Source organism: Rhodnius prolixus, unplaced genomic scaffold (genome assembly GCF_049639745.1).
Source record: "Rhodnius prolixus isolate KJV_2025 unplaced genomic scaffold, Rpr scaffold_1, whole genome shotgun sequence".
Lineage (NCBI taxonomy): Eukaryota > Metazoa > Arthropoda > Insecta > Hemiptera > Reduviidae > Rhodnius > Rhodnius prolixus.
In genome coordinates this window covers 15,538,365-15,551,258 of record NW_027411581.1, presented here as the reverse complement: position 1 = coordinate 15,551,258, position 12,894 = coordinate 15,538,365, and the positions used below count along the sequence as shown (strand labels likewise).

The following is a 12,894-nucleotide window of genomic DNA, read 5'->3' as shown; positions in this document are numbered from 1 at the left end:
GAACTTCTTAAATGCTGGACTTCCCGATTTCACTACAAAATATCTGTTGGTGGCACAATAGTTCCATGTAATGGCCACCATAGACCATCCTGTGTGATGACGTATTGCTCTATCCGAAGAGTTACCGCAGTTTTGTCCAACCTCCATTTCTAGGCAGCTCTCTATTCATTCGACCAGACTCCCCTCCATTTTCCATGTTCATGAACTCTATCACACCATACAGACGATTATATTCACTGTATATCACACTGACGTCAGGGTGGTCACAATGGAGCTTTCTAGGTTGTAGGGGGATTTCATTTTATAGCCAAACATTTCTATACTTTTGGGTCTCTAATTTATAATTTTGTATCTTCTCGTTAATTACAATGTTCGAACGTTTTCAAGATAAGAAAGAGTTCTAGGTATGACCCAAGTGTTTCCTTATAAAAAAGTGCAACTAAAATTTTACTTGAAATTCGAACTGTTTACATCAGCAGAGAAAGCATTTGATAACCTTCCGTCAAAGAAAACTAAGAAATTTGTGCAATAAATTGCAACCTCCTTATATGGATCATTCTTCTCCCTCATAACAAACGTAGTATCACACATTCATGGGCACTTCCGACCGTTACTTTGGCCAAATAAAGCACAAGTAAGCATCACATATTTATCTAAGTAATTTTGTAAATTTAAGTACGGCCAAAACGTCATTTTGATTGATAAACAGAAATATTCAGACATTAGTGACTGCAAAATTCTGTCTTGAAACTGTTACGTACCCTTTTTTTCTTCTTAGGCCGTGATTTGAACTAGCAATGTCCATGGAGCCTGCAGAGATCGTTAGTCTGTGCAGCTATTTGGGCTTAGCGAACCCCCAGGCAAACTCGAGCTCATAACCACACACACACCCATCAAACTCTTGATAAATTCTTCATCTATACAGAAATACTGACATTATTCCCGGAACCAACTTAGGTCTTTTAAGAAAGATCTTGGTTTTTTTATTTAGCTACTGCTTATATAATCGGCAATTTGTATCCATATTTTTATAACCTTAGGTCCTCAGTGAATAATAAAAATAATAATAGAAAAACACTAGAACGATCATATAAAATGTTACGGTAACAATAAATACGAAAGAAGAAAATAAGACAAACATTTAACTGAACTGAGCATCAACACTATGCTAATTTGCTTGTAATCCCAACTGCAGGAGAATGGAGTTTAGATATTTTAATAAAAAGTGTGGGTGACCTGTATTAATAATATTATTATTATAGTAATTTATAATAAGATATTGAACAGGGATAACAGTTTCAAAGAAATTCCTTGCTTAAAATGCCAACATTATATAATTATTATTATTATTATTATTTAAAGTCAATAACACGACCTATTTCTACTTTTAGACAAACAATGGCCAGCTGTAATAATATTGTCGGGCAAAATCTGGAATAGGTTTACCGATCTTGTATTTAAATATGTAAATTTCGAAAAATAATAAGTTTTAACTGTGTTGAAACCAAATTAACAAAACAAAACCCTTGTGAACACCACCAACTTTTACACAACAAATATCAAAGGTTCAGAGTTTTTGAAATATTAAATATTTCTAATAAGAATTGAGAAGTAGATAGGAACAACTCATTACAATTACAATGATTTCGGTTGGCGGATTTTAGCCGAAACAGCATGTACCTAAGTAGAATTCCTGTTTGTGGCAACTTTATCTAACTGACCTATTTTGTTCCCACATAATCTCTGAAAAAGTTTCCCAGATATACTGCTATTTCTCAGGCAGGAAGAACCTTAAGAGCACGAAAAACACAAAAAAACTTACGGGTGCCTCCATTATTCACAATATTCTGGAAACCCACAGAAACATTTTCTGACAACTAAAAGCTCACAATTAGCACATACAAATGTACACTTGACAGACGACTTCCTACTTGTAAATGCTGACAGCTGTTAGAGGTCTCAGTTCCGCATTAAATTGCTTTGAATTGATTTCCTGTTCGCCAACACCTTGTATATTCTCTAAGTTCTATTTTTCATTGTTGAATTATTTGATACTAACAATAACAAATGAGGGAATGTCCATTTTGTTACTAAGTATACGTAGTTCATAGTATAGAATGTTATTGCTGATTTCATACGTCAAAGAGTACATTTTCTCCTTTCTCCGACTGGCTGGGAAGTAGAAAATATAGTGTGTTCAACAAAAAACTCTACTTCAGTCTGATGAATCAAAACCGGTCGGAAATGGGGAACACATGCAAGCTCTGTCGGATAAAATCAGCAATATTCAACAGCCTTCAGCTTCACCAGAAACACTGGACGGTTACACGCCTGGGGGTGAGACATATATATCTTCTCTGGAAGGTATCGGGGTATAGGTGTTAGGCACCAAGATAAGGGGTTATCCCGATCGACCTGCTCCATGTCACCTGGGATTCCCGTTAGGAGGCTGGGTAGTTTCATTGGAAGGGTTGTGTACTTACTTTAAAACACTCCCTACTTTCTAATTTGGGATACTATCTTTGGAATATCTGGTGAACTCTTGCGGGGAGGGGCGCATGAGACATGAGGGTTAATCGCATACTCGGCTCACTTCCTTCTTAGATAGGCACAATAGATCTTAAAAGTACAAAAAACAAAAAAAAAGTCCAACCCTGAGGACCCAATCATTTTAAAGAACATTTCACATTGCCCAGAAGTGATGGAAATATTAATCCGAAGTTCTAAACGAAAAGCTAAGGAATGCAGTTTCATAGTCGACAAACATCATATCTTATTATCCTCTACGTAGTTAGAACTTTTCAGACGACTTCCAGTAGAAATTAAAAAGGAAACTACTTTCAAAGTTTGACTGGAAATACCTTCAGGCAATCTAACTATAGTTAGGAACAGATTATAACGCCCTAACCTCTGAACTAATTTTGAATTAATAAAGTGAACCTATAAACAGTGCTATAATAATAATTATTATTATAAACAATTTGGTGAAAATTGAGAGCTAAAAAAAAAATTTAAACAGGTCTGATGGATAGCATGATCTGTTTAGTTTTTTAAGAAGTTTAGGTGGAGGAAAAAGGGTGATGTCATCAATCTTGTGACAGAGGCAGTGGCGTCATGAGGTGGAGAGTTTCCACGGGCGGATGAAAATTCTATGTACCTGATTTACATAAATGAAGAAAAAAAAAAAATGCAAGCGCAATTTTCTTTTCAGAAACCTGGAAAAATCAAAAACTCATTTTGAAGTAGTTAAAACTTCTCAGTAATTTTGAATTAATTAAATATATCCTTAATTTGAAACGAAGAAATAATCCATCCTAGAAGTGAGCACTTTTTTTAGTAAACTTAACTTTGGAGCTTAGGAGCTTATTGGAATTCAACATTATCTTTATCATAAGCTCGCTTAGCGCCTGCAGTGGGAGCCTTCCATTCTGTACTCATCTATCCTGTTCCAATGCTTTCCTTTTTGTAACTCGTCCTCTCTTTCCGCACGCTTCCTTCACACCATCCTCCGCGGCAGACCTCTTCCTCTGTCTCCCTTTATTAACGCACATCACCCTTGCTATCGGGTCCCATGCGCATGCTCTAAACCTGCGTAAATAATTCTCTTCTATTTTTTCTTCCGCTTGTTGCACTCCCAGGTTGGCCCTCACAATGGCGTTTTGCACCCTATTTCGTTTAGTCTTCCAATAAACCTTTCTTTAATTTCTCAATTCCATAGCCTATAACCAGCTTTATCTTTTTCCTATTTAATGCCCAGGACACTGATGAATGAGTGAGTATAAAAAGAATCGTAAATACTGGCAGTATGGTTCCGCTACAGTACTTTTTTCCCATAACTTCCATGTCCGTGTAACCCCGGTGAGCGCTTATGTACTTAAGATTGGAGACTAGTTTCTATCCTACCACTTTCATAGCGAGCGTCGCTCAACATCGAACTCTGCGTGGACGATGACAATCCTTTCTTTTTTAAAAATTAAAAAGTCGTAAAAAGTCACACTTCCGGTTTGTTTTGGCCGAAAACTTAGTCGCAGAAACATGGAATTCCAAATTTATGCTTTTTGTTATTCTACAAGCTGTGCGCTAATACACTCCTTTTTTTGGAATCCGGTCCAAACTCAACTATAGCACTCTTTCTGTGAGTCAGAGGAAGTAAAGAATAAATGATTCGGAAGCAATAAATCTTTTTGAATCCTTAAGACAAAGCGTGTAAACAAGAAATAAATTGTGATTGTTTCTGCTGGCAGTAGGAAATGTATTATACATACATTTCCATAATATATTTATGTGTAGGATTATAATTACAATGTACTTTTGAAGGTACCGCAGTCTGCTTTAAAACAAACTAAATTCTTTATTTAAATAATGTATGTTCACGATGCCAAAAATATAAAATTAAACCATTGTCTCATCTAAACAAATTCTTTTTAGAAAATAGAATGCTTTACCAACAATTAAGTTCAATATTACGCAACATAAATACAACAAAGCAACAGTTGTAACAACAATACCAAGTATCTTGATACTTCAATAGTTCTAAGCTACGATTTGAAGCGGTGCCATCTTTATACGAGTAATAACGCATTTTACACATGCAAGCACGTACAGTATCTCAACTTTACGATGGATTATCTCTCTGTGATGTAAAATAGTGCAGCCTAATTGCAGAGATAAGAATTCAGGTGCTCCCCCTCTTTTTCCCTCTACGTTAAAAAGCAGAAAATTGTTACGAACTCCCACATAACTTTAAATTACTCAGTAATTGCAATTGACAAAAACTTGACAAATTTTACTGAAGTCCAAGCCCTTTTTAACGAAAAAAAAAAACAAAAACTAGATAAGATTGGTTATTCCGTCTCAAACGGCGCCTTTAGCATTGCCCGAAATTATGGTTTTAGTTTAGGGTTGACTTATTCCCTCAAAATCTTTAAGTAAAATTTTAGGTACCAGTGGATTATTTTGTAGCCCCTTTAAGGCTAAAAACTTTTAATTCACTTGAATAAACAAAAAAGAAATCGTGTTATAGACAGACGGAAGCCTAAGAAATAGAAGCAACATTTTATTTTCAAAGAAATCCTGAACAACAGAGAACATTGTTAGATGTTTCTAAAGGAAGTTCAGGAGTTTGAACATTACACAACAACAACAACAACAACAACAACATTACCTTCAAATACCTGAGGTCTCTATCGAGCGAACAGAAAGTCCGGAAGTGGATGTTTAATTTTACCGGGTATTCTGCAATGAGATCTTTATTTAGATCTAGATGACCCCGCAGCACCTTCAGGAGTTGGAAACAACAGCAGCACTGGTACCCCGGCGAAGTTCGAGAAAGAGAAGTGAGAGCCGTAATTTAGGGAACTAATCCCTGGATCCAACTCACTACTCTAAAATATTCTAAAGAAAGTTTCCCCTCGAGGATTCTAGCTAGAAATTATTCCCCATAACACCTGGTAACTCTTCAGGAAGCCAAAGTCTGTTTTAAGACCAACACCCACAGATCTAAAAAAAAAGTCTTGCAAGCCCTCCAGGGCAAGTTCTAGGAAAATAGAGAAGTCGATGGCATAATCTCCCTCAAGTACTCCACTCTTCACAAAGCGCAACCTCATAGGTACCAAATTAAGAGTTTGGGAATGTTGTAAGAAGATTGTTCACCTTTCCAGCAGTTGTGAAAAATAAGATTTGGCTCTTCGAAGTTTTTATAAGAATTAAGATGGTTTCTGATGTAGAATAGAAATGAAATCAGATCACTGAACGCATTCTTTTGTGTCCTAAAAGTTTAGCACTATAATACTTAATCCAAAGCGTTCAATCCAAAAAAAAAAAATTAAGGAAACCTAAAGAAAAAAGTTAAGGAACTGAAGTACCAAAGCCTCATCGCTAAGAAATTTCTCGAAGAAAAACAAAATCCGAAAGAATCTGGTAAACTTTTAGAGAACCGACCACTTGCTGCTCCAATAGGATTGTTTCGAAGTTCACCAATTTACTTACATGAAGTACAAAGTAAATCCTTGGCAAACGAAAATAAAATGTATAGATGAAATTAAATATTTGGATAAATTTATTGTAAAATACTTGATTTGCTAGAAAGTGTATAAGAAATAGCAGATAGTTGTTTACCAGCTAAGTAAATAGAGAAACTGCTAGCCAGTGACGACGTATCAACTACAATAGCTGTAAGGTTGTGATTATTACCGAACTCCTCGTCTGATCCAAAATAAGAGAGGAAAAATAAAATAAAGACTCCATTTCCTAGCTTTTAATAACAAAACTTCTCCTACTATATTTTAACTTTTCAAATTAAAATACTCTTCCAGAAGAGGGAGCCACTTTGATATGATATTGTTTTAGAACAACTTTTTTATAACTTAACACAATAACAAAGAACTTATCAAGTTTTTGTTTTTTTTTAATACTTCCAACTTATAATAGATAGTGTTGAAATTTAAGCTTCACTATTTTTGTGATGATTCACTATTTTCTTTAGATATTTTTCAAGCATTTTTTATTTTTTTTTTGTCGAAAGGAATTTGAAGATGTCTATGGATGGTTAAATTGGAAACGTAGAAGGGAACATTAAATGTTGCATTCTACTCAGGTTGGAACGTTTGAGATACTAAAATATAAAATAGTATCAGAAATATTGTTCATCGTTTTTGGTGATTGATTCATTAATCCCAATATTACCAATTTTAGGGAATTAACTGACAATTAATTAAAAATCTTTTATTATTTATTTGGAAACTAGACCCATTTCTCGCAGTTTTTCCCCATAATTCTTTACCTTGAGCCATTCTTCTCCTATTGGAGACAGCCTCTGTCTTCAGTTCAACTGCCCATCTTAAATACTGCCTTCCTCTTCTCCACCTTGTACTTCTCAGCGGTGACCACCTCTATCTTGCAAGCCAATAAAAATGATAAAATGTTTGTGATTAAATTTATCTTCCGGATACATTGCGTATAGTCATGTAGCAACGAATGGTTACCGAAAGATACAGGCGTTCATCTAACATAACCCCTTTTTTTCATTCTTGTTACTTCTTCGCCTTGAATTCCTGAACTCAACATCCTCTAATTTCATCCGTAGGAGCTGAAGAAAATCTTTTAGTTCGGAGTGAATTTTGAATACGTAATCACTCCTTTTATAAATATCTACTATCTGAATGCAATAATGGTGAAAGTGAAATAGACAAAATGAATTAATTGTTCGTGATGACAGATATTGCAAAAAGTGATCGAAAATCACTGCATCTATTTTTGTATAAATTAATTCTAAAGATAAAGTTTGAATAAATGATTCGGCGTTATTGAGTGGGCGTTAGAGGAGAGACTTATACACTTTCTCTGGGTCCTTGTTATTATACTCTATCTACTTGAAGAAGGAGAGAGTGTCTCAATGCGAGAAGGAGGGAACATCTCTCTCTCTCTCTCACTATTGATGCCAATAAAGGTTGTGCGAGTGAAAAGTAAAAGATGGCTAACAGTAAATAAACTGTAGTCAAGAAGTGGGTTTATAAAACTGGTAGTCGTGCTGTAGTAAGAGCGCACCCGACAGTCCGTAAAAGTTAGTGTTGTCACGGTAAATCTACAGCCGGAGCAACTGTTGTTGGTGAATTAACGGACAAAGAAGTGTCGAGCTGCTGAAGCACCTGATCAGGCTCTCTGATGCTACGCTCACGCTGCATTATACAGTAGCCCATTTTATTAAAATATTTGATCCTTTATATTTCGCCAGTTTAAGATATTTCCATTTAAAATATTGTACTTTATTACAAAAATTAGTTTTTTTTTGGTTTACTTTAAGACAAGTCAACATATAAGGTTATTTACCTTAGAACTTTTTTCAGTGCACTGCCGGCCTGCGGTTGTCTGTTTACAGACATCACCAGCAATCACCGGACAGCAAGAAGCTCATCAATAAACTTTTTTCATTTGTTAGGAAAAAACGTTAATAGTAAAGCCCTACCACGACACTTAATTGTTAGTTGTACGTTACCAAGCGCCTCATGAAAAAAGATAGGCAATTACTCTATAAATCTTCTAAAGAGTTACCATAATTTTAGTAACATAACAAGCAGTGCAGTTATGCACTGGGCAATATTATCTTTGGCATTTATATTATCGATTGTTACTGGCATAAAAAGGATTGAAACAGGTTAATGTATCCTTAATGGATCATTATTAAAGAATTCTTTGAAAGAATTAATCATTAACCTTTTTTAATGACTATCGATAAATAAGTATACCTGCACTGATGTATCAACTGTGTTTTTCTACTTGTTGTTCATTAAAGAAGTAATAGTTAACGGTTGATTTATTTAAATGTATTTTTAATTTAGTAAATTGCTTAAAACTAATTTATATCTAAAAATTTCTGCTCTTCTGGGTTTGTGACAGTATTTAGAGGATAAAGTGAAGAAAAATATCTGCTATGAGCCGTTTACCACATTCTTAAAGTTCTCTCGAAAGTTCGGCGTTCGTCGAATTTAGCACCCTTTGACGTCTCAAAGGGGCCTTTAAGAAATGTTTTACGCGGAATAACTCCTAAAGAAATTCTCAGGAAAAGAACTGCGTACTATAAAAGATAGATTTAAGTCAGTTCCGAGGTGTTAAAATGTAGCCAGAATTAAAAGGGTGATAATATTATACTATTTAATAAAATGACACATTAGAGCGAAGACACTAATGCGCATAATAAGAATAAGGCTTTTGATATAAATGTGGTCTTTAGATGTAAATAATATCTCTGTAGCAGCATTTTGAGGGCCTTTTTGCCAAATTCTTTCTGAATCTATGATCATTACAAGTTTCTTTTCACGAAAAAACGTCTAACAAATGAACTGGTTTTTTTTTATGATTTAAGGCGCGTCAACATCTAAGGTTATTAGCGCCCGGAGCTTTTTTCAGTGCACTGACGGCCTCCGGACAGTGTTCTCTCGTTACAGACAACACTGTCCACCACCGGACAGTGAGCTGTAAGAAGCTCCTAGGAAGAGAAAATCTAAGGATCAGCAGCTGGATTCGAACCCGGGTTGATAATCCATTACGCTAACCACTTAGCCAATCCCTTCCCTGAGAATACTACTGTTTATTAATTTCTGTTGAAACATTATTTAGAGATTATTTTTTTCCACTCATTTCTCAGATTTCGAGGGGTCTCGAAAATATCTGTTTCAAAGGAATTACGGTATTAATTAAATCCGAAAATGCCAGTTTATTTCCTCAGTTCCTTTCAGAGACACAGAACTATGTAATAATCGCTTCTGGTTAGTTGGTACACAACTCTTGTTGCTATGCTGTGTAGATAGATGGTAGGCTTAGGTAGATTGGCATATTACAAACGGCACTGCAACCTTGAGAATGTTCATTTCATCCATAAAAATAACATATATTAGACTCTATGGTCCAAATCCCCGTAAGACGTTGTTTATTGCAGTTGAGCTGGGCATTTAAGAAAGGAAGAACCCATTATACTGAAAGGGATAAGCAGGGGTGCTGAAAACGATACATTGTTGTATCTACCGAGCAGAAGGTTATATTCATTACATAAAATAAAAATTAAAAAAATGTCTAAAATACCTGTTAAAGTGGGATGCTTTGGACCGAACTTCTCCTGTATGTGAATGGGCAGTACTCCGGCTCCAAGTTGTAGGCCGTGCGAGAGTATCTGTACAGCGAGTGAGGAGGCGAGCACCAGCCATCCCCAGCCGCCTTCGGGGTAGTAGTGCTGCCTAAGAGTGATGAGTTGCCTTAACTCGGCCACGAGTCCTTCAGTGGCGGCCTTGTCCTGACCAGCCAGGCCCTTCTCACCAGCGGCACCACCTCCAATGCCGGCCCCACCCGCGACACCACCTGTACCTCCCGCACCAACACCACTGCCGCCCCCACCACCGCCTCCCTCACTGAAACTCCCCACACCCGAGTCACAGCCGAGATAATGTGGTAACGACCGCGATCGGTACAATCCTGGCACAACCACACCGCTGAAAAAGAGCGAGAAAAAATACAGTTAATGAACTGGAAAATTGTTCTAATCAAGTATTGAAACAGCAGAAGAACTAACAACAAGATGGAATTCGAAAGAAGACTCTTTTAAGAGAAACACAATACAAACTATAAGCACAGTTTACCATCGAGTACAGCACAGTACCCCAAGTACAGTTAGAAGTGTTCACTCTTGACGCGATGGCAAAGCCTACCAAATATTACAACCCACTCAAGATTAGGACTTGGTAACTGCCATACCGTAGTTTATCTTCACTCCTTGGTTCTTCCATCTCTGCACTTGCATTCTAAATCATTATAGTAAAACGGAAGTGATCTGCTAGGACGGGGAAAGAGCGAAGGACGACAATGGTGGAAGAATACCCCATCAAATCGTGAAAAAATTTTTTTGATCTTCAGAGCATCATCCAGATAATCCATCTGATATGCTGCCTAAGGTTGATCGTCACATAAAGGCTCTAAACTAGATCATTGATAAAGAAAATTGGCCAGCTTCTTAGAGTCTAAGAGTTGGGAAATGAGTTCCTAAATGAATTGTCCAGAAAGCACGTCTTTTATCAGTGTGTTTTGTTGTTGTTGCAGAAGACAGAAGGAGGCTTAATGAAGAGATGAAGGCACCGACATGCGATGCAGATACTGGGAGTGAGAAGTTGTGGACAGGTGTCCCAGAGAAGTGAATGGTTGAGTAGGCTACGATACCATCTTCAGCTGCTAACCAGCTTAGAAAAAGTACAACTTTATTATAAATTTTCAATTAAGATTTCGTTGAATGCTAATACAATCAAATAAATAAAGTTTCACTGCTTCAAACTGCATAAATAAAGTGATAAAATCAGAGGTGCTGAAGTATATTAATTATTATCTATAAAACGTATGAATAATATTGATAAAAGTTAGAAAATAATTTGTAAGTTTTAAAATTTATTTCTTATAGAATTTTACCTGGTTATAATCTCAAGTAATGTAACAAGGACAGAACTGTAAAAACTCTGAGGATATTAAATGAATTTTATAATATCTGTGATTTTATTACAGAAAAGTTATTACAGCTTTTATTTTACCTTTATAATTTTAACATATTTATAGAGTTCGCTGTAACTGCGGGTTATGGATTATATTTAAATTTCCATATTTAATTTATACAGGGTGAACCAGTAAGTATTGTCCATAGGCCTACTGTGTGTAGTACATCTAAAGTGGAGTTCAATGACGTCTTGGCCAACTTCATGTTTTTCACTGTTCTTGAGTGACGTCACTTTGATTTTTTTTTCTAAAATCATTACTTTCTTCCAATAAAAATGTTATTACTCAGAAAGTTTTAGTCCGAATTCGATTCTGATGGCACGGTTAGAAAGAGAGATAAATTTTCTAAAAATGGATACCATTTTGAAGCATAAGTTATTCTCCAAACAGCCTCAATCTTCCTCCGAATGCTGGAAAAATAAAAGTAATCGAAATTTTTAAGAAAACTCATTAGGTCCTTACGTGATCATTATGAGACCTAGGTGCTGGCACTTTTTATAAAAGTTTCCTTGTTTAATGGGCTTTCAAACGGTATATCATTTTCCAGGATTCCTTTTATCTTCGTATGAGAATTTACGTTTGTTTTACAAGAAAACGTGTTCACGAGCACTCAACAGTGTTAGTTATCAAGTTTGGCCAATTGAACTCCACTTTAGATGTACTACACACAGTAGGCCTATGGACAATACTTACTGGTTCACCCTGTATATATTTACTTATTGCTGATATCTGTAAACATCCTCTTGGCTTTTACTTACGCCGATCTAGGCTTTCGATTTGCACCTTCCCTCAAGGTCCTTGTGAGTTTCAACATTAGAGGAATTCTTCACTATTCATGTATTTATGTCTCAACAAAAACTTTAGAAATTTAAGTACAATGTTTGATTAAAGGACAAAGGATCCTAAATCAGCCCTTACCCAACATTTCAGTCACACTTCAGCCAGTGATTTCAGCCAGTTACAAACGTTCGATAAAGCTTACATGTTTTATTTAAATTTGTTTCTAGTTTTTTCTCCATTTTTCTAAACTGATTTCAGTTACCACTATTTGGGCTATATAAGTACCTTTAACTTCGCCAATCATCCATATTTCCAGGTATCCTTACAGAAAATATTAAAAACCAATAAAAGTCCATTGTGTGCTTTTCATAATTTCAAACGCGTCCTAATTTTAACTTTTAATCTCGCAAAATATTCATCAGATTATGATTAAAACTCAAATACCTGTGGACAATATCATTTCCTACATACGAAAACTCGTAACGATTCATCAGTTTAGGGGTTAAGGTTAGCAAAACATGTCACACTCAAAAACCCAAATTAAGTTAAATATTCAATATATCACTCCATATTTAACAGATCATTATAAAAACCTAAACATTGACACAATATATCAAGTCTCCATACTCAGCTAAAATATAACGTATAACGATGCATTAATTTAGGAGATAATGGCCAGCTAAATTAAACAGCCTTTAAAATCAACTCTCAATTTAATGCTTCATATTCATCTCATCTTTGTCAAAATGCAATCCTATATAGAACATTTCATTCCCTATCTACTAGTAAAATATAAACGTTAACGATCCATTAGTTAAGGAGTTAATGCTTTCTTCTGAACTTTAAGCTGGAGTTGTGTTGAATTAGTGATGATAAATGTTATATTAAGAGAACCTACCTAAATTATCTAGAGAGCAGGCACAAATTACTTATAACCAGATAACTCAATCATGAAGACAGTGGCTACAGCTTCCATTTCACTTGGTTATAACCATAACAGAATGCAACCTCCACATGGATCATACTCCGCTCACGTAGCACACCTCCCAGTAGATTAGCCCCTCACTTCAGTGTATCTTGGGCATGTGG

The 12,894-nt window shown here is 35.7% G+C and overlaps 1 protein-coding gene across 1 annotated transcript in view; it reads right to left on the bottom strand.

The window, feature by feature from the left end:
* LOC141446861 (monocarboxylate transporter 10) overlaps positions 1–12,894 on the bottom strand; it is a 443,554-nt gene that overhangs the window by 396,510 nt on the left and 34,150 nt on the right. The window contains exon 2 of the mRNA XM_074113767.1: positions 9,577–9,980. Within this exon, the coding sequence (XP_073969868.1) occupies positions 9,577–9,980 (404 nt within the window). The remainder of the gene's footprint in view (positions 1–9,576; positions 9,981–12,894) is intronic.